Source organism: Rutilus rutilus (genome assembly GCF_951802725.1).
Source record: "Rutilus rutilus genome assembly, chromosome: 23".
Taxonomy (NCBI): domain Eukaryota; kingdom Metazoa; phylum Chordata; class Actinopteri; order Cypriniformes; family Leuciscidae; genus Rutilus; species Rutilus rutilus.
In genome coordinates, this window is record NC_140233.1 from 4,934,859 (window position 1) to 4,958,785 (window position 23,927).

The window sequence follows — 23,927 nt, forward strand, 5'->3', positions numbered from 1 at the left end:
ATTTTAATCTCTTAATAACTGCATGTGAAGTGACTCATAACTCTTGTGGCGCGGTTATTTTAAAAGCCGAGGTTCACATGCTGAGATTTTCCCCCGGATTCCCTCTCAGATTAGCAGGATTGTAGAGAGCCGTTGTTAATACTGGCTTGGGTTACACTTTAAAAGTTACTCATAAAAGGAAAGGATGTGCTGGAATAGGGTGTGTGTTCTCTGACGATCTGTAAGCGTATTACTTTCACAGTCATGCATACTTCAGTCCTACATATTTAAGTATTTATTTACTTTATTGATTTTTTATTTTTTTTATACTTTGTCTTCCAATTAAATACAATTCTCATCACATTCTGTCAATATTACATTTGCAATATTTATAAAAAAAAAAAACTCTCCACCTATATTAATAAACTTAAATTTATGTATAAAAATGTATTATATATTCTACTATTATTATTATTATTTTATATAAATTAAGTTCTGAGTAAAAATAAAAAATCATAAGAATTGTTATATTTTTGAAAGTCACCTAGGCTGCATTTATTTGATACAATAAAAACAGTAATATTGTGATATATATTTACAATTTAAAATAGCTGTTTTCTATGTGAATATATTGTTCAAGTGTAATTTATTCCTGAAATTTAAAGCTGTATTTTCAGCATCATTACTCCAGTCTTCAGTGTCACATGATCCTTCAGAAATCATTCTGATATGATGATTTGATGCTCAAGAAACATTTCCTTGCATGTTTTAAATAAGTCATGTTTGGGGCCGCATGTCACCCGTTTCTTTAGCCTCTCGAAATCTTCCCACTCTTTCTGACGACGTTACCACACGAATGGTAACTATCTGTCCCTGCCTGACGAGTTTTTTTTTTTTTTTCTGTGACTAACCGACCAATTAAAATTCTTGTCGACTATTAGGGGACTGCGCAGTAATACCATTGAGAACACAGCCGGAGTGAAACTCGTCTGGGGAAGCGAGATCGCACTCAAGTTCAAGTTTAAAAACAGCATAATTTACCAAGGCTGATGCTGGAGAGAAAGAACAGTGTGATTTTGTGCTTTAGAGAAATGAGATCACAGCACAAACAGTCACTGCCAGAGATAGTTAGCGTAGCAGAGTTCAAGGAAATGAATCTCTCTCTGCTGACAGCACAGAGCTGCAGATGGAGAGCTGTTGATTTTCTTTGTCTCTTGTTGATTTTAGAAGGTGAAGCTGGGCGTAAAAACACAGAATCAGTCATCCTTGACGCACTTTTGTCAGACGGCGATAAGAAAACTACCTCTGAGTCTGAAACTCTGGTTATTTTTAGCGTATCTGTATTCTTCATCTGTTCTTCCCAGCTGAGCATTCTCCATTACCTGCACACAAACATCAGGAGAGGTCGCAAACTAGCTCGGATGCGGTTGCCATAGGAACTACAAAGGCAGATGAGAGGAAGCACGCTTTACCTGCCGCTACCTGTTCCTGTTCGCACGAATCCCAGCTGTGGGATGTTGCTCTTTTGTTGTTGTTTTTATCCGTATGTACCCTGTGACCTCCGCTCAAGTTCATGCCTGCATTTATTGGTTTTCTTCCTCTAGTTCCTCCACGGTTCGTGACGAGACCCTCCAACACTTACGCCCAGGAGTCGATGGACATCATCTTTGAGTGTGACATCACCGGGTCTCCGCCGCCCACCGTCAGATGGATGAAGGACGGAGACACGGTCATTCCCAGTGACTATTTCAGGATAGTGGTGCGTTAGACCGTCTCCTCACTGCAGACTACACATCTCTCTGTTTTAAAAGGATGGATAGACGGATAGATGGATAGATGGATGGAAGGACGGACGGACGGACAGATAGATAGATAGATAGATAGATAGATAGACGGATAGATAGATAGACGGATAGACGGATAGATAGATGGATAGACAGATAGACAGATAGATAGATAGATAGATAGATAGACGGATAGATAGATAGACGGATAGACAGATAGATAGACGGATAGATGGATAGACAAATGGATAGATGGATAGACAGACGGATAGATGGATAGATAGACGGATAGATGGATAGATAGACGGATAGATAGACGGATAGATAGATGGATAGACAGACGGATAGATGGATAGATAGACGGATAGATAGATGGATAGACGATAGATGGATAGATAGATAGACAGACAGATAGACACGGTCATTCCCAGTGACTATTTCAGGATAGTGGTGCGTTAGACCGTCTCCTCACTGCAGACTACACATCTCTCTGTTTTAAAAGGATGGATAGACGGATAGATGGATAGATGGATGGAAGGACGGACGGACGGACAGATAGATAGATAGATAGATAGATAGATAGATAGATAGATAGATAGATAGACGGATAGATAGATAGACGGATAGACGGATAGATAGATGGATAGACAGATAGACAGATAGATAGATAGATAGATAGATAGACGGATAGATAGATAGACGGATAGACAGATAGATAGACGGATAGATGGATAGACAAATGGATAGATGGATAGACAGACGGATAGATGGATAGATAGACGGATAGATGGATAGATAGACGGATAGATAGACGGATAGATAGATGGATAGACAGACGGATAGATGGATAGATAGACGGATAGATAGATGGATAGACGATAGATGGATAGATAGATAGACAGACAGATAGATAGATAGATAGATAGATAGATAGATAGATAGATAGATAGATAGATGGATAGACAGACAGACAGACAGACAGACAGACAGACAGACAGACGGATAGACGGATGGATAGATGGATAGATAGTAAGATGGATAGATAGATAGATAGATAGATAGATAGACAGACAGACAGACAGACAGACAGACAGACAGATAGATAGATAGACAGACAGATAGAAGGATGGATGGATGGATGGATGGATGGATGGATGGATGGACGGACGGACGGACGGACGGACGGACGGACGGACGGACGGACGGACGGACGGACGGACGGACGGACGGACGGACGGACGGACGGACGGACGGATAGACAGACGGATAGACGGATAGATAGTAAGATGGATAGATAGAAAGACCGACAGACAGATAGATAGATAGATAGATAGATAGATAGAAGGATGGATGGATGGATGGATAGATAGATAGATAGATGGATAGACAGACAGACAGATAGATAGATAGATAGATAGATAGATAGATAGATAGATAGATAGACAGACAGACAGACAGACAGACAGACAGACAGACAGATAGACAGACGGATAGACGGATGGATAGATGGATAGATAGTAAGATGGATAGATAGATAGATAGATAGATAGATAGATAGATAGATAGATAGATAGACAGACAGACAGACAGACAGACAGACAGACAGACAGATAGAAGGATGGATGGATGGATGGATGGATGGATGGATGGATGGATGGATGGATGGATGGATGGATGGATGGATGGATAGATAGATAGATAGATAGATAGATAGATAGATAGATAGATAGATAGATAGATAGATAGACAGACAGAAAGACGGATAGACAGATGGATAGACGGATAGATGGATAGATAGATAGACAGACAGACAGAAAGACGGATAGACAGATGGATAGACAGATAGACGGATAGATAGATGGACAGATAGATAGACAGACAGATAGATAGATAGATAGATGGATAGATAGATGGATAGACAGATGGATAGATGGATAGATAGATAGACAGACAGATAGATAGATAGATAGATAGATAGATAGATAGATAGACAGACAGACAGATAGATAGATAGATAGATAGATAGACAGACAGACAGACAGACAGACAGACAGACAGACAGATAGATAGATAGATAGATAGATAGATAGATAGATGGATAGACGATAGATAGATAGATAGATAGATAGATAGATAGATAGATAGATAGATAGATAGATAGATAGATAGATAGATGGACAGACAGACAGACAGACAGACAGATAGAAGGATGGATGGATGGATACCATCCAACCCCTTTTAGCTGTTAGAATAGTTTTAAATCCTTATTTTATTTATTTATTTAGGTTTTTTTATTTATTTATTTTTTATTTGATTTGATTTAGGTTTTCTGCTTCTTTCATTATTATCAGTATTATTAGTATTAACTATATGAATACAGTTTTAAATCCTGATTTTAGTTATTGTCTGTCCATAAATAATAAATAAACACGAGATGCATGTAAAGAGCAGCTGAATGGGTTTGTTGTGTACAGTAATGGCTCATCAGTCTGAACCCTGTACATGAAAGTGCCAGTGACAGCCACCATTACTCATTACACAACAAAACTGTGTTGTGTTTAACATGTTAGTGATGTTCATTCTTCTGAAATGGTCTGTTTTGTTGTGTGTGTGTGTGTGTGTGTGTGTGTCCACAGAAGCAGCATAACCTGCAGGTTTTGGGTCTAGTAAAGTCAGATGAAGGTTTTTATCAGTGTTTAGCGGAGAACGCCGCCGGGAACGTCCAGGCCAGCGCTCAGCTCATCATACTGGATTTAGGTAAACTCCCTTTACACTGCATATATGTGTGTGTCTGCCTGTTTTCCTGATGGTTTCTGCAGAAATCCTCGTCTTCATTAAGCGTGTTCAGAAAAGCTCAGACCAGCTTCAGAGCCAAATCCCTTCAGATCTCGAGTGTTTATTCTAGTGATGGGCTAAAGACTCAACGATTGATCTTTTGACAGGAGTTAAACACAGAAATCATTATCACTGGATGGGCCGTAGCAGTCCGTCAGTGATGCTTTCTGGGGATGAGTCCAAAAGCTTTTGTGGCTTTCTATTTGATTATGATTGTTTTACAGCATGTCATAAACGTGACATCTACATATTTACATGATCTGGATAAAATAGAAGTGCATTTGCCCGTTCAAACTCGTTGCGAGGGTGTTGTGGGTGGACGCGTTACTACCATAGACTGTAAAAAAATATGGACGTAGTGTCGGTGACGTCACCCGTTGGTTTCTGAGGAGCATTTTTGAAGCCCACAGTGGGCAGAGCCGGTGTGGTGAACAAATGAGTCCTACCAGAGCCCGTCTACGGAGAGCCTGCCCACTCCCTATTAAGTCCTATTGCACCGAATTTTGGTTGTAGTTGCACCAGAGTTCCACTGGGGGCGATCGCCCATGAGTGCAGAATGAATGGGAGTCTATGGCGCTAGACGGCTAAATTTGTCTCTTTCACCCGATTGCCGGTGAGAAATCTCAGATTTGATTGTAGGTTTTGCAAGTTCAACATGGGTTATAGGTCGAAAGTTGAATGAACGAGTACTTATGTCCTTTCGATTTCTTACAGGTTGAGTTGTTGTTGCCCATAACACGCTAGCATTCTGCTAATGAACGCTAATTGGTCAGTGAAGGACTGATTACGACCAGAGATACCGCTTGATGGCATCGTGGCATCCGAAGCGGGACCAGAAACAAGCAAAACAAAAACTGTTCTAGCACGCGTGTTTACCTGTGTCAGCTGTGTTGTCGATGCCTCAAGAGAAAAGAAAGTGCAGAGCGTGAAAGCACCAAAGTGACTGAAGGATTGCCGTAAAGCAGTATCTCTGGTCGCACGATGTGCATTGACACTTTAAAAGACTTTTTAAAGCAAATAAGTGGCTCAAATAAGTAAATCTAACACCCAGCAATGTGTCATTTCTTTGCATCTCCTTTCGAATACAACATTCAAATTACTAGACAAAAAATTATATCCTGAGAAAAGTGGACTAAGCTCGGACTCATCTCTTCAATAGGACTCATTTGTTCACCACCACACCGGCCGTCGCCATCTTTGTAGCGTGTCACATAAACGAAAATGTGCAGCGTGACGAATTAGCTGAGGTGACGTGACGCTAACAGACAAACTGCTAGTAGTAGTGACATCAGCTGCAATCCACCTGTCACTCAAGTGGCCACGCCCTTAATTATGCAGAACTTTAAGGCTTAATATAATTTAAACGGATGAGTTATAAACAAATTCACCCTCCTCACAGTTGTCATGAAGGGCAAAATTAGCTATATAGCCCAAAACCACTTTTTGCTCCAGGCTGTAAACACATTTTTTTCTACTGTAAAGTTGGGCATTTTAACATGGGGGTTTATGGGATTGACTCTCTTTTGCAGCCTGTCTCTACTGGCCAGTCGATGAACTGCAGTTTAAGTCACTTCCCAAGAGAGAGACTGGAAGGTTGCCGCTCGGTTACTACAGTTTGCATGTTTCTTAGATGCCCTGGATGTTTTTACTGCATAGTTGCGTGTTTCTCTCTCAGTCTCAGGCTTCACAGGCGTACGCAGTGAATGAAGGCTTGAACACATGTTCTCACACGTCGGGCAGAGGCGTAAATGACGCTGCATTGATTGGATGCTGGTGTGAGATCTGTTTGGCACCTGGCGCGGGTGTAGAGATCTCGCCGCTGAATGTTTAATTAACCGCGCCGCTTTATTAGATGCGTCTGCATGCTCTTCATTTTCATGTTGCATCAGCTCCTCTTGACGGAGCCCTTGCAGTATGTGTGCGTGCATCTCGTGTAATAATGCCGGATTCTCCCGCTTTCCTGAGGTTTAGTTTGCAAACAGACACCGATGAACCACCAAATGAATTGCAATTGAAACGGTGACACGTCGTTAATTACTGATCATATTCCAGTAGAGGAAGTGGATTTAACCTCTCATGGGAAGTGGTTACTTAAGATTTCAGAAGTCTTAATCATGATTAGTATGAAGTGATTTTGGTCTAAAAAGATATATGTATTTTTCATGTATCAGAATATGCGTGTAAGTGATGCTTCAACTGTTGAATGATGGGAAATATTGTTTGGTTGTGCTAAATTTTTTCTTTATCAACAGGACACAAAAGTGACTCATTTTAATCCTCCGGTAGCATTTATTATTTTGCTTGAATACGATTATCAAACATGATTTTTGTTTATTATAAATAACATTTAACTCTTAATTTTTTCATAATTTTTTAAATATTTTAACAATTTTAATAATACTTTTTTTTTTTTTTAGTGTAGTATTTAATTGTATTATTGTTTTTGCTGCTGCTGTTGTTGTTGATGATTTAATTATTAGTTTCCAACAGTATTAAACTAATTTTACAATAAACATCATCAGTGGCTTGAGTTTGGGGCGGGTCTGTTTTTTTAGACAAGACTTGTTTGTTTTCCTCTGGTAATTACAGCGTTGTGACCTTTATTGTTTTGCTTGTTTGCGATCATCAAACGTGATTTTTCATTTAATTTTATTTGTTCAAAGTAGTGTTGTCACGATACCAAAATTATTGTTTCGATACCGATACCAAGTCAAGAATTGTGATTTCGATACTTTTTCGATACTTTTCCTGAAAAGGGAGAAACACCCTCAAATATCACTGCTGTGCTTTATTTTAAAACCGGGACAACATTCTAATCATATAACACACTAATAAATTAACATATGCACAGCAGATATATTAAACATTTGAACAAAATATGAAATATCAAAATATAAAAAATAAATTAGAGCAATGACATTCAAGGTAAAAAAATTATAAATTTAGCAGCGTTATCTCAGTTATCATAAGAAACATAAGAGTTACCGGTAATCTTGATTCTGAACTTTGAATAAAAATATGAACAGCGATTATATTAAACAATGTTTAATATTGGTAACATATGATAAGCCTCATTGGTGATATATTTGACATATGGGGATAGAGTTGTGGAAGGCCTATACTTCATGTTAAACATAAATATATAGCAGCAAAGACAACGTCGGCAGTGTTGACGGCAAAATAGGCTACAGAATATTTCGTTCTGTATTGACAGGTGCAGTATTTGAAAACCGATAGTATTTTTTTAAATTACATTTATATCTGCATTTATGTCAAAACCTAGAGACTTTCAAACATCAAAATGTAATTTATTAATATGTATTCGTGTCAAAATGACATCTTTTCCTATTCTATTTAACCTGGAAACGCTTCCAACACGCTTGCGTGTCGCGTGAAAAATAGGCGTCGGTTCTGTTTCTAGCGTGCACTCGATAGCTCGGGCGCGCGTCACGCAGGCAGTGTGCTAGCTCTAACCTGTTAACATGGGAGCCGAAATAAAAAACGGCCACGCCACGCAGCCAGTGTGTCGCCGGCCTTACAAATCTAGAACGCGGTCATTCTTAGAAGTATCGATACTAATAAATGTAGGAATCGTGACGTTTTTAATTTCCGAGAATCGCGATACTTTTGAAGTATCGGTGCACCGTGCAACACTAGTTCAAAGATAGGCTGTAAAACCATAGACATAACGGTCTTCTCAAGTAATCGTCCGAACTTCAGAGTAAAGCCCCACCCACTTCTGCTTTAAACCAAATACAGATACAAATATTTGTGAGATTGATACAGATATTGGCTCCGCTGGTAGAGAGGTTGTGCTGTTTCCCATCAGAACCGCTTAGAAACAGGACCTCTTTATCATGACGGGGAGGAAGGAAAGAGGAAATTAAATCCTGATAAAGAAAAAGAAAAGGTCCACAGGGACGATCCGTCACGTTGGAGTTTAGCGGACAATTGGTGACAGCTGATTTCAGTGATTGAAGCATCACTCTCAGTTACTGATTATGTTTCTGTTGTGGTTTGGATTGGAGAAGGAGAAGTCGCCATTTGCTCTCCGTTTAATCTGTGTTGTTTAAGAGAAACTGTGTAATAAAAGCAGGCGTCAGGATGGAGTGAACCGCCGTGGCCTCGCGTCACTGTTTCTGATGTGCTTGTGTGTGTCTTTCCTCTGAACATTTGCTCTCAAACTCTCCAATTACACGAGAGCTTTGTTTTGATTGAAGAAATAATCCACTTCAGGACTCTTGCAAATCAGTCCAGGCCCTTGTGTTGATTTCCTGCGGTGCGTGTATGTGATCCTTCACTACTCATTTGCATTGGAGGTTCTTAGAAAATAAACATTATGGGATGGTTTACCTAGAAATGAACATTCTGTTATCATTTACTCACCCTCAAACCCATACGCCTTTCTTTCTTCCGCAAAAGTCACAATGAAAGTCAGTGGGGTCCAAAACAAGCCCATTGAATATTTTATATATATATAAAAAAAAAATTATATAATAATTATATAATATAAAAATATATATATAATTATTATTATTATTATTATTTATTTTTTTATATTTTCTGATGGCAGATGAGAATAAGTAAAAAAAAATTAATAAAACAAAATAACATTTTGGTGGGAAATATTCCTTTAAGTTCTATGGTTGATCTATCCATGTGGCTGTTAGCGGATCTATTCAAAATTAATAAAAAGAAATTATTAAAAAGAAATGTTAAACAATAATAATAATATATTAATATTATTATTATTATTATTATTATTATAAAATATAAAATGTATAAAAATAAATTATAAAATGTATAATATTATAATAATATTGATAATATAATAAAATAATGTTAAATTAATTCAATTTAGGTTTCATGATGTTTGAGTGAATGAGAGCAGGATTTTAATCTCAGATGATATTGCACAGATTTCATATTTACAGATATGTCACTCACTGCAAGTGTGAAAACCTCACGAGCATCGGTGATGAAACACCTTTTTTTCCTCATCTCCGTTCCTCCATTACAGGACATAATGCCAGTACATGATCTCGCTCGCTCCAGCTGTAATTGTGTGTCTGTGTGTAATGAGATCTGCTGGCATACTGTGGATTACATTCTGTTAAACATGTTGATGTCATGCATTACTCTGAGTATGATGGTAGGGGTGGGCGGCACCACCAAAATCCTCTCAGTATCACAAGATATAGTCATTTTTGCTGAAAATCCAATTTTGCATTTTTTTTTTTTTTTTGCATTAAAAACCATGTAGTAATGCTTATTTTTTGGATGATTCAGTCAATGAAATACTTTACAAATGAAGGGCATTTTATTTATTCAATAATGGAACTTGATATATTTTTATATTTTGGAAATTGGAATGCAAACCCTTCGATAAAACCATATTTGCATTATTTGCATTGAAATGATAATGCATTTAAATTATAAATATGCAATATCACATTCCTGAACCGTCTAAACCGTTTTTTTTTTATTATAATTAATTTTTCATTTATTCATTTTATAATAACTTTTTGTTGTTGTTATTATTCTTATTATTACAATTATTATTTGTATTATCATGTTCATGAGTCATTTTCAGTCTCTAGATGCACACATCACAAAAACATGATTTTATTTATTTTTTATTTTTATTTATTTAATTATAAATTTAAATAATTCAACCCTTTTTAATTAATATTTTTGTAATAAAATTTTACAATTATTATTTATTTACATTTATAATTCTGCGTGCCACCGTTTTGAATTTGAATTATAAAATTTAAATAATTCAGCCCTTTTTAATTGATATTTTTGTAATAAAATATTATTATTATTAATTTACATGTATTATTCTGCGTGCCACCGTTTTGAACCTCTGACATCACGGGTCTAAATGCAGCAGTTACAAAAACATTTTCATTTTATTTCATTTTTATTTCTCCAATAGCCTTGTAAATGAATCTACCGCAAAATACTTCTTGACACATTTCTCCCGACACACACTCCGCACCGTCCTACATGCTGGGAATGAAGAGATATTTAGGCCCTGAAGCTCGTCACCATGTACCGTTTAAAGCCATTCCCATCTAGACCTGGTGTGTGTGATTATGAGCGTGTTTACCGCGGTGAAGCCCTCATCTGACAAGCCTCTTGATTGGGATGTGATTTCTGCAGCGTCGGCCCTCTGGAGGTCTGCGGCTTTGGTTCTGCTGAGGTTCAAACTCTAATGATGAGCAATCAGATGTTATTGGATTGTGTGAATGGCTATTGATGAGCTGGCCGGGGTTCCTGTCAGGCGGTCGGGTTTTCCTGGCGGCAGGGCGGATGAAGAGAGAGAATGTGAGCTAGAGGAAGAAAAATGTTTTGTTTTGTTTTTTTACCCCTTGCTGTGCGATTTGTACGATCCTAAACGCCTCCGTTCAGGAAGCTTTCTCTGTGTGCTTATAGGCCTTCTGGGCCTCGACAGGAAGAGCCACACGCGTTTCGCCCGCTTTCGCCCTCCACCCATCTAATGAAAACACGATTCCATAAATAACAGGACAGATATAAGTAAAGGTGTGAATCGTTCCCGTCTTCCTGTGGGATTGAGGTTACGCAAACAGACCCGTCAGGTGTGATCCAGTCTGTTTTGTAGTCATCAATCAACTTTTAGATATATATATATATAGCATAATAAAGGCAACAGTAGTTGGCCATTGTGCTGTAGAACAGGACAAATATCTGTAAAAAAAATCAAGAAAGACCACAAAATAAATGATAAAGGGAGTTTCCATAAAAAAAAACATTTTAACATCAAGGACAGTTGTTGTAAGCCTGTGAACAGAGGTAGTTTTTTAACTTGGATTTATAAACAGACTCTGTGGATATAGTCTTAGGAATAGAGGAAGACTATTCCACAATTTTGGACGTTTACCCCTCGTCTAAAGTCTAGACCTCGGAAACATCAGCCGTCTTTGTTGAGATGACCTTAATGATCTTGAAGAGTCATTTCATTTCAAAAGATCAGAGAGAGATTTTGGAGCTAATCCGTTCATGGCTTTAAAAACAAAAATTATTGGTGAAATATGATACAAATGTCCTTGTGCTAGTCAAAAGTCTGGCCATCTGAAGACGACTAACATAGGATTGACTCATTCCAATATAAAGTGGATTACAATAGTCAAGTCTAGATGAAATGAACGAAAGGATCACTCTCTCAAATGTTAAAAAAAAGTTTAGCCTTAGATAGTGCTGCACGATTAATCATATCGCAATCGCGATGTCAAGCCTACGCGATTATATGACGCAAAATGCTGCGATTTTATATTAAATAAACAAATTAGCGCTGTTAACGCAATTAACGCAGCATCTGTTCATTTTGGTTAGTGTTACATGATCCCGCTCTTATTCATGCAAATGCTTTTAAACCATTCATGTGCGATAAGACAAAAAAGAACGCGTTGTCAGTGAATGTCCTGACTGTGACACACAGAAAGACTCGCGCTAATATCGTGCGTGCGCACAAGACAGCCCAGAATACAGCTCTCTTTCGAGCTTGAACGAACAATAACACACACAATTGTGCCAAAATGTCTTTTTGTCGAGTATCTTCATAACATAAGAGTAGTCTTATGATGAACGTGAAGAGTTGTGACTCGTGAGAGAATGAGGCACGTGTGAGATCTGCGTCTGTCAGCAGCGGCTGGTCTTAAAGGGACAGTACACAGTAGCCACTAATTATATCTGTCGCTAAAGTTAATCAAAGAACAGAGGGAACAGAGAAAAACACTCACCGCTCTTGACTAAAGAACTTTTTTCTTTAGGCAGATTATCACTAATCTGTGTGTGCATTTATTTTCCTTGAGAACCAAGCAAGTTGACTCATGAAACCATTCGTTTATTATATCGCATATCGCAATCGCAATATTGACCTCTATTATCGCAATATGACATTTTCCCCAAATCGTGCAGCCCTAGCCTTAGATAATAATCTTAATTGGGAAAAACTAGATTTAACTACAGCATTTATCTGGTTATCGAATTTAAGAGCAGAATCAATTAATAAAACCCAAGTTGTTCACAGAGTGTTTTACATAGTCATCAAGAGTTTTATAGAGGTATAAAGTGCTTGAAGAACCACTGATTTGGTTGACGAGGTAAAAGAACAATAAAATACTTAGAAAGTTTGGTAAAAGACAAAAAACTGGAGTTTTCTGGGTTGTCTCCTGAAGGTTTCTTACTCCACCCTCAAGTCTTTTAGATATAAACTCAAGTATAAGTGTAAACACCAATCACAGTGATGCTTGACTTGGTAAACAGCACTAATGAATTGTCTGGATAACTTGGTGTGGTTGTAGCAGCAGTTCGTGACTGCGCTGAGAAAACATTCTGGTGAAATTATCCGGATCTTTCATCTCGATAAGCGGACGTCTGAGGAACGCTGAAGATCAAGGCTCGGAGCGTTCTCCTCTGGAAGTGAGACGAGTGTGTCGGGTTTGTAACCTTTGTAGTGCCAGCCTCTCTGTGCACGACGCCATCTGATCTTCAGAGGAAACACTTTAATGCCATTTTCATGGCAACATCACGCATCATATCAACTTCAGCCATCACATCACTCCTCTTTTATCTTCCTCACCTCTCATTTATTAGCCTTTCTTTTCAACGATTTTCAGGAATGATGCACTGCGGTCCTGACACTGTGTGTGTTTTGGGTTTTAGATTCAACATGAAATGTCTTTATTACAACATACAGAATATTTCTCTGTATTTTTTTATATATATATATATACATGTTTATATGTATATTTATATATATTAGGGCTGTCAAGTGATAATTGTATTTATTTAATTAATTAATTACACGATGTGGCAATTACTTAATCTAATTAATCTCAAATTAATTAATTAAATTGCCCCCAAAAGTCTTTATTGTGTTAAATAAGAAAATAATCAAATAGACATTACAAGAAGTAGTTTTAGAAAATGAATAAATAAATATTGTATTTGATTCAACATAGAATTTATTAATATCTTATAATGGTTATTGGAGAAATTTCAATATTAATATTTATTAACATAAACTTTTAGGCTTCAACGGCCATGAGGGTGAGTAAATGATGACAGAATTTTTCTTTTGTGGTGAACTTTACCTTTAATTGGGTTATTTATTCATATGGAAAAATTAAAATAAAAAAATTTAATGAAATTATACTCTAATACGAAACTAAATCTGCCAATCAAGGTAAATGTCTAAATGAGTAAGTCATTGAGTTATTCGACTTGTTCAAACGGCTGATTCGTTCAGGAATGAAGTAAATGGCTCTCTTTTATGAACGAGTCATTGAATCATTGGTTCACCCGATTGATTCGCTCAGACTAGTCATTCTGTTGCCCTGCTTCATGTTCATCACATCATGTGTGTTAAATGCGTGAAACACACATGCAAGTTAATAGTACATCAGTTAATCAGTACATATAAATGAAAATGATCCAAAAAATGCAAACTAGAATTTTTAGTTCTTTTAATTAAACATTATGACTCTATTTGGGCTTCTTTTAAGTCATTGCAGAGCAGATACATAAACAGCAAGCTCTATATTACACATCATCAAACGGCTGGAAATATAGAGATGTAGCGTTTAGCGCTCCGCCATGCATACTGAATGAGAGGTACTGAACTTCAAACCCAAAAGTTACCCAGCATCCATTTTTGATCCTGCTTCGATTGAACCAACACCCTCGGGTCTGCCTCCGATTTCTATTTCTGTTTTATTTCGTAGTGTATTTTTGGTGCATATCTAGTAATGATAATAATATCCCAAAGTTCCTGCTGTGCTTGATGTCATTTCCTGACTTAAGATCTTCCCTTTGAAGGGCAGCGTGAGTGGTTCCCCCCCCAGCTGTGAACAGATTAGGCTGTTAAATAAATAAATAAAGATATTAATGTAGCAGGATAAAGTCATAAAGTTGCAGTCATTTTCATCAAGTCCCATGCTGCCATTGTTTTCATCATCAGGGGTCATTCATGACGTTTTATGCTCATCCATTAAGTCAACAGTATAGATTGTTTCAAAGCAGCTTTACAGTGATGATAGGAAATTACAGTAACAGATTGTTTTGGCTTTACAGCAGCTCTAGAATTTGATTTGATAACTTTTTATTTTGAACATGTAAATACAATATAAAAAAAGAAATAAAAAAAACATATAAACAAACAAAATAAAACTCCATAATATTGCCAGGCAATAAATTGTTTCTAGCCTTGAACATAATCATAGCTGTATGAAATTCAACCGGATCAAGTAGTTGTAATGCTTTAGACTGTAAATAAAGCATTAAGTCAATAAAGAATAAAGTTATTGTCCAGCTAAAGTTAGTTTTGATTGATTTCCGTTGCAAAGATCATTAGTTATTAACTCAGGGGCCGCTAACACCACACCGTTCTCACAGAAAACCCTTAATGCGCTCCGGCCCGTTCATTTGCACCTCCAAAGATGCAGGTGTTGAATAAGTTTGGGGAAAAAAAAGTTATCTCCGCGCAAACTTCAAAAACAGAGTCTTATCTTATCAGTCTTATCAGGAGTCTTATCTTCCCCTATCTGTCCTCATGCTGAGTCAGGAATCTCAGGATAGGATCGGGAAGCTCATGTGTTTGGCTTCTCACGTCTCCAGCTGGTCTCTGATGCCCGTTTCTGTGCCAGACAATGCAGACTGACACACACCTCGCCCACACACACACGCGCGCGCGTTTATTCGGGCGCTGAAGGGGTGTCACTCACACCTGAGAGTGAAGCCCGCACACAAGCTGTGAGGGGGACGAACTTTCATTGTGTTCTGTTCTACTCTACTCTCATATTTCCATCAAGAGTTGTTGTTTGTCTTGAAGGTTTCTCCTCACTGGTGCACTGGGCTGGTTTTCTGCAAACAAGTATAATGAATAGACGCCTTTTTTTTTCAGTTTCACATGAATCGTTTTCCAATCAGCACTTCCTCTTAGAGCCGATTGGCCGATCACACAGGATTCAGTGTTGCGTGGCCTTGCTAATGTCGGAGTTGTTGAGCGACAGTTGTTTTCCCTAAAGCAAGACTCATCCCCAGGATTGACATTTTTCAGAGAATATTTCAAATAATATTGAATACTAGAAATTAATATTTAATTTTATTAGTAATAAATAAAATAATATTTTAATGAATTAGTAGTGAATTTATTTACATAGATTATGATATAGTTTAGTATTAATAGTATTAACATTTGTGTGTGTGCATATTTTAAGTGTATATATTTATAATATAAAAAAAAATTGTCCAAAATTCTGAAACCACTAGTAAAACTAGTATTTTTCCATTACAAATTATACTAGTTGTATTATATTTTGATATTATATAATATATGTATTTATTTGTACACGTATGATTGACTGTATAGTTATAGCTATATATAATAGAATATATTTGTTTACACGCACACAGATATAGATCGCTATATAGTATATAGTAAATAATCCCTGCACATCACCACCAGATTCCTCCTGATTTGCATCCACGACACTTTTGTAAAATGTGCTATTTTTATCTACTTGAGATGTAGTCATCATCAGTGTGTTTTAATTGCAGGGACAGATGTGAAAGAGTAATTAACATTGTGCTTCTGATATGAATGTTAATGCTGTGCCTTCCCCTCAGTGTTCGTAACATGCTGCATGTTTAGCCTGGCGTCGAGCCTCCATCTCCTGCTCTGTCTCATAGTAAAGTTGCCGTTTCGTTTTAATTTTTAAGTCATTGTGGTTGTCTTTTCTTTTACGTCAATTATTTTATGTTCTTTTCTTTTTCTTTTTCCCTCGCCCCCCCCCCCCCCCCCCCTCCTCTTTATCTATAATTTACCCCCCATGTTGCCCCTCCCATCACAATCACCCTCCAAGACGTTGCCCTTCCTTCTACTGTCCCTTCATTGACCGATGCCACTACTGACCATGTAGCGTCCAGTCCTGCCGAGCGCAACGGTCCCGCTCCTTCTGCCCCGCGTGATGTCGTGGCGTCTCTGGTGTCCACTCGATTCATCAAGCTGACCTGGCGTCTACCTGTCGAACCGCACGGGGACAACATCACCTACTCTGTGTTCTACAGTCTGGACGGCATGAACAGGTGAAGTCAAAGACGAGTCACAGTGTATTTCTGTAGCACGTTTAAAAGCATCAGAGTTGCACCAAAAAGTGCTGTACAATAAAACATCGAGCATATAGAAAAGAAAGCATTCAGCATACAAAATATAAATACATTAAACAAAAATGCAATAAAAAGTAAAAATAAAAACTTATCTAATCTAATCGAAAGCCAGAGAGAACAAATAAGATTTAAGACCTGATTTAACACTGGCTAATGAAGGAACAGACCTCACATTAAAGGGGTGGTTGATTATGATTTGACTTTTCTAACTTTAGTTAGTGTGTAATGTTGCTGTTTGAGCATAAACAACATCTGCAAAGTTACAACGCTCAAAGTTCAAAGCAAAGGGAGATATTTGTTTTTTAAAGAAATCGCTTTTTAAGGACTACAACAAACGGCTGGTGGGACTACAGGACATTCCTCCAGGGTTAGTGACATCACAAACCCTAAAATTTACATAAACCCCGCCTCCGGGAACGCAATTTATAGATTATCAAGACAGAATATGCTAATTAAAGATAGTTAACTCCACATCAGCTGCATAAATTCATCAACTAACCATTCAGAAACATCCCGTTGCTTCTACATGTTGTCACTTCTTCTTGAGTCTCTCCATCATTGTCCAACTCCAGTTTAAACATAAAAGGCAGAACAGTTTCTGATATTTTAGTGCTTGTCTGTGAGGTAATCGGAGCTGCTAACACACACACACACACACACACACACACACACACACACACACACACACACACACACAAGCTCTTGAAGCTCCGCCCTCTGTGCTGGGAGCAGCAGCTCATTTGCATTTAAAGGGACACATACGAAACAACGCGTTTTTACTGACCCTCAAAAGGGGACAATTTTAACATGCTGTATAAAATTACCTGTGGAGTATTTTGAGCTAAAACTTCACATACACACTGAGACAACAGAGACTTATTTTACATGTAAAAAGGGGCATTATACCACCCCTTTAAAGGAACAGGATACACAAATTGTAACACTGCTAATATTTTGAATAGCATACTTCACATACTTATTCTGCAGTATTCACAAGGATGCAACCAAATTTGGGGGATTTTGGAGTGCTGATTGTTAAATTAATCGACCACTTATCTAAATATTTGATGAGATGCGTCCTTATCAGTGTATATTCTGTGTGCAGAATGAGAATTTTCTGAATAAAACACATAAAATACATGGATAAACTACTAGAATTGACTTAATAAGTAGTATACAACCAAATCATATTGCGAAAGGTACTGTATCCCACAATGCAATGTGTTCTATGTACCATTTCCCATGTGACATCCAGGGATATTATTATTATTATTATTATTATTATTATCTAAAACTGTTAAAAACATTTTTGTTAATTGAAATAAATCTGAAATAAAATACAATATATGCTGAAATAAAATGTATTATATATGTGTGTGTGTATATATATATATATTTATATTATCTTAACTAAACGAAATGTTAAGTTGAAGCACAAAAATTACTAACTGGAAATAAAACTAAAACTCAAATAAAAGATAATTTTTTATTTTTAAAAAATACGAAAAGTAATGACAAATTACTATAAATTATACTAAAATGAAAACTGAATATCTAAAAATTAAAGCTATTTCAAAATGCTAATAAAAGTACTGGTGACCTAGACACTTTTATTAAAATTACTAAATGGAAATAAAACTAAAACTCAAATAAAAGATTTTATTTTATTTTTAATAAAAAAAAAAAGAATGACAAATTACTATAAAAGTATACTAAAATGAAAACTGAATATGTAAAAATTAAAGCTATTTCAAAATACCCCAAAGTACTGGTGACCTAGACACTTTTTAGCCAAATTCTAGTCTGATTATTTGATTAAATTAAATGATCTAACCATCAACCTATACTATAAACAAAGTTAGCTTTGATCATATATATATAATTTTGCTTAGCAAGACTATCTTCAGACTGTTTCTGTAGAAGATTGAGAATCAAACTCATACTTGCATTGCATAATTAATTGCATTCTGACACATTTCGGATCACGTCGACACAAAATCAGACTAGAAACCTATGTGTTCCCGTACTTGGACTAGCATGTCTCAGACCTCAAAACACAGCTCATATCTCATATTACTGTGGTTTTGCTCACAGGGAGCGTGTGGAGAACACCAGTGGACCGGGAGAGATGCAGGTCACCATTCAGAACCTCGTCCCCGACACCAAGTACACGTTTCGGGTGGTCGCGTCCAACGCTAACGGCCCGGGCGAGAGTTCTGCCCCGCTTACGGTGGCCACCCAGCTGGAGGGTAAAACACCAACACACACATGTACACACTTCAAGCACAGGTTTGACCACTAGCCAGGTCTGAGGGTTTCTCTTTCTACACCTCTCGCACGCCCACACTAGTCCTGTTTGTGCGTGTCCAAACCTACCGCCCGCTTGTTTACAGGAAGGAGTTGATCTGGGACTCGCTGCTTGTCTTGAGGTTTCTTCACAGACAGGCTCTTTCTGTACAGGCTGGCACTCCTGAATGAGTGTGGAATTGTACACAGCATCTGTCAGGATGGTTTTCATGGATACAGGGACCAGTGTTAATGAGACGAGAGGTATGGTCGGAGCTGTCAGGAAAGCTGATCTCACGGGGATGAAAGGAGACTGTTGCTCCTGGTGTGTGTCAACGGTCGAGTGTAAACACCAACGGCCTGATGTGCATAGCACAGATACACACAAAAGGAGAAAGAAACTGCATCCTGGCTTGTATGATATCTGACATGTAGTATGCGAGATCAGCATTGTGCATCCAGAATCATATAGTAGGGATGCGCCGATATGAAAACCTTTGCCGATACCGATAATTCTTTATACTTGAAAGCCGATATCCGATATATCTAAATTTTACATTTTCATTTATGCATTTGGCAGACGCTTTAATCCAAAGCAACTTACATTGCATTTCAAGGTACGCATTTGCATTCTTATCAGTTCTTGCTTTCCCTGGGAATCAAACCCATGACCTTGGCGTTGCAAGCGCTCTACTGTTTGAGCTACAGGAAAGCTGTTTAGGAAAGAGTGTGATTAGAAAAAACAAAAGCCTCACCATTAAAAGCCATGTCTCAAACACACAATTATGATGTTCTCATTATAATGTAATGTGGCTTATAAGACAGACTTGCGCTGCACATGTTGCACTGAACTGTATTTTCCTTTTTTTTTGAAGTGATTTCAATCATATTTCAAGCAATTCAAACCCATCATGTTGATCAGTGCGCATCTGAAGTGTCTCAGCTGAAGGATATAATACATTATTTATCAGCTTTAATACATCGGACAAGTTTTCTTATCAGGCCGATACCCTGACAACACCCTGACAACATGTTTCGTCTTAATGTGCATGATTTTCCATGTTTTTCTGATCAAAAACATTACTTTTAAAATAACAAAAAATCATGTTCCAATCCATTTCTGATGGATTAATTGCCAACGTCCATTTTTTGTTTCTTGTTAATAAAATATGCCATTCGCAAATACACTACTGTTCAAAGGTTTGGGGTCAGTATGATTTTTTAAAATTTTTTTATTAATAATTTTATTTCAAATAAACACTGTTCTTTTGAACCTTTCATTCATCAAATCAGTTTCCATAAAATATGTTTTCATCATTGATATTGATGATCAAATCATCATATTAGAATGATTTCTAAAGGATCATGTGACACTGAAGACTGGAGTAATGATGCTGAAAATTCAGATTTAATCACAGGAATAAATTACAGTTTAAAATATATTCATATAGAAAACAGTTATTTTAAATTGGAATAATATTTCACAATTTTTACTGCATTTTTGATCAGCCTTGAAACGACTTCTTTCAAAAACATTAACAAAACGTATTCTTACCTTATTTTTATTTCCTATAAAGCATCTACTCTTAATAACATAACACATTTAATATATAAAAAACTATATTCTCAACCCATAACAACTGAAGTTGGGATTCATCCTAGTAAAATCGGAAGCGTTCATTATTCTGCGGATCACCAGCACTTCCCGTTTGACTTATACGGACAAAACGAATTAAAGCGACACGGTTTTCTCTTTCTAGGTCTTTCTAGGTCAGAACTCCTCCGTTTCCTTTGCATCCCACACGTGGACCACAATGCATTTCACTCGTTTGAAGTGTCGAAATATCCTCAGCGGGATTCTGATGCTGCTTTCTCGCCAGAATATTCTTCTTTTACCATGTGATACTGTCATTATTTAAAGTATCCAGCTGCGGTGTGTTGAAACATGTCGTCTTTTGTCACTACGCGCTGTTGAAGTTTGCAAAAGCGAAAAAAAAAAAAAAGTGTCAACCAAAAGAAAAAAGCAGCTTCAAGTAGAACTGTAAGCAGTGGAAGACACTGTGAAGAAATTACTTCAGTGCTCCTTTTGTGTTTCAAACATGTACTTAAAGTTGAAGTACAGACAAACACGCCTTCGTTTCTTCTGCTTTCGTTCAGTTCTTGTTCCTAAAACTTTATAAAAACAGGAATAACTTTAGGGTTTTAGTTTTGTGCAGATTTGTACCTGTGTTTTTTTCAGATGTAGCTGATCTTCCTCTCTTCTTCCATCTCTCAGTTCAGGTCCCGGGTCCGGCCCCGAATCTGCAGGTGGTCTCCGTCGGACCCGCGTCAGTCGCTCTGAGCTGGGAGAGACCGGTCAACGGGAACGGGGACATTCAGACATACAAACTCTTCTACAGTGAGAAGGGGCAAGACTCGGAGCAGGTGAACTCTTCATCATCATGAGCTCATTAACATATGACCGCCCACATTTACATATCAATGCATATGTAGCATTTAGCAACTTAACCTTAAACTAACAAAGAATTACCATGATATTATCAATGTATTTTTATAGTAATACCATGATTTTATTTGGAGAGATACCATAGTAATACCATGATTTTATTTGGAGAGATACCATAGTTATACCATGATTTTATTTGGAGAGATACCATAGTAATACCATGATTTTATTTGGAGAGATACCATAGTTATACCATGGTTTTTTAGGTTGTTTTTCACATGTAATTAGTACTAATGTTAATATATTTTTGCACATTTACTGTGATAAGTTTTTTCACATGTATTTTTTGCACATTTACTGTGATAATAAGGTTTTTTACATATATTTTTGCACATTTAATGTGATAATGTTTTTTTACATATATTTTTGCACATTTACTGTGATAATAAGTTTTTTTTTACATATATTTTTGCACATTTACTGTGATAATAAGTTTTTTTTACATATATTTTTGCACATTTAATGTGATACCAAGTTTTTTACATTTATTTTTTGCACATTTACTGTGATAAGTTTTTTTACATATATTTTTGCACATTTACTGTGATACCAAGTTTTTTTTACATATATTTTTTGCACATTTATTGTGATACCAAGTTTTTTACATATATTTTTGCACATTTACTGTTATAATACCAAGTTGTTGTTTATTTACATGTATTTTTTGCACATTTACTATGGTAATACAATGTGGTTTTTACATTTACTATGGTAATTCTTTGCTTTTTAAATATTTTGTGCATGTTTACTATGACAACACTTTTTTGGCATTAGTGTATTGGACACTCTGCTGATGTGTGTTTTAATAAAAAATAAAAAAAAGTAAAATTTACTCTGGTAATACCATGTTTTTGGCACAGTTGTTTTAGACATGTACAATGTTAATGTTGTTTTTTTCTTGTTTTTTTTCGCTTTTTGGTCATCATACCTTGGTAATACCATATATACAGCCTGCTATGATATATGCATATGGTGATCATACAATACCATAGCATATATCAAAATACCCTGGTATTACCTAACAACACAGCACTTTTTTTGTAAAGGCGGTGTGAAATACATCGGTAGTTTTCACACGTAAAGATGGAGGGTGACCATATCCGGGGTTAATTACATAGTTTTAAAGAAACACTACAGTAAAAAGTCCAGATGCAAAAGTGCAGATTTAGTCCTTCATGTTGTTTGTGTTTGTTTGTGCAGGACGTGGACGTGACGGGTCTGTCCTACACCATGACGGGGCTCAAGAAGTTCACAGAGTACAGTTTCAGGGTGGTGGCGTACAACAAACACGGCCCTGGCGTCTCCACCGACGACGTTACGGTCCGAACGCTGTCTGACGGTGAGCTTCATGAAGCCTGATGTTTAAACGTGTTACTTTGAACCTCTCGACGACTTTGATTTTTCTCTCTCTGCCTTGACTTGGACTTCAAATAGCACTTAAAAGTGCCTTTACTGCTGATGAAGATTTGATATTCACGCTGATTTGTCAGTGAATTGATCTTCGTATTCATGAGCATGTTTTTGTGTCAGCGTTGTCTCGAGACTCGTCAAAAGACTGCGCCGTGTAAGTGACATGCTAACATGATTGTATAACGTGAAACAAATAGCATGACACAGAAAACAACTGCCTCTGTTTTCTCAGCTATATGAAGTCTGTGCGCAAAATATTGATTTTCCAGTTAATCTGATTCAGTTTTATTTGATTAATTATTTGAGTAAAGCTCAATTGCAATGCGCAATCTGGTGGCTGAATATAGAGTCTGTTCAAGACTATCGTCTGTTTGTTTATATTCATTTATTAAAAATATATATTTAGTGTTTAATTAATTTTTTTTTAATCTGATTCAGATTTATTTGATAAATGACTCCTCAGACTTTTCCTCAGAATAGAATAAAATTGATCTAAAAAATGTATTTAATTTAAATATATTAATTAAAATATATATATTAAACATTTATATAAAATGTACATTTTATATAAATAAAAATATATAAATAATCTATTTATTTATAGTATTTTATTCATTTTAATATTTTCTAATTATTTTACAAATATTTATTTATTATGTGATGCTCAGATATATTAAAAAACTGAAATATTGAAAGTATTAAAATAATAGGTGTTTTATATATTAGATGAATTATAAATATATAAATATTCTCTTGGCCATTTTTCCAATTTCCAATTTCCAATATGTCCAAAATTGCAAACTCAAAAGAACTAACTTCATGACCTTTAAAAAAGCAGTGCTTTAATGCACAATGAGTTATTTTAGAGGATAAAAATAACCTCTAAAAAATAGATTTAGAGGATTCTCTCTCTCTGTCTTTCTCTCTCTCTC

General features: G+C 36.6%; 1 protein-coding gene across 6 annotated transcripts in view; it reads left to right on the top strand.

Moving 5' to 3' along the window:
• Positions 1–23,927, top strand: part of neo1b (neogenin 1b) — a 135,387-nt gene that overhangs the window by 85,140 nt on the left and 26,320 nt on the right. For 5 of the 6 annotated variants that reach the window (XM_084398006.1, XM_084398004.1, XM_084398008.1 and 2 more), the window contains exons 6-11: positions 1,584–1,738; positions 4,400–4,520; positions 16,490–16,712; positions 18,888–19,042; positions 21,355–21,503; positions 22,786–22,924. In XM_084398006.1, coding sequence (XP_084254132.1) covers positions 1,584–1,738; positions 4,400–4,520; positions 16,490–16,712; positions 18,888–19,042; positions 21,355–21,503; positions 22,786–22,924 — 942 coding nt within the window. The remainder of the gene's footprint in view (positions 1–1,583; positions 1,739–4,399; positions 4,521–16,489; positions 16,713–18,887; positions 19,043–21,354; positions 21,504–22,785; positions 22,925–23,927) is intronic. The other variant, XM_084398005.1, reaches the window with a different exon arrangement.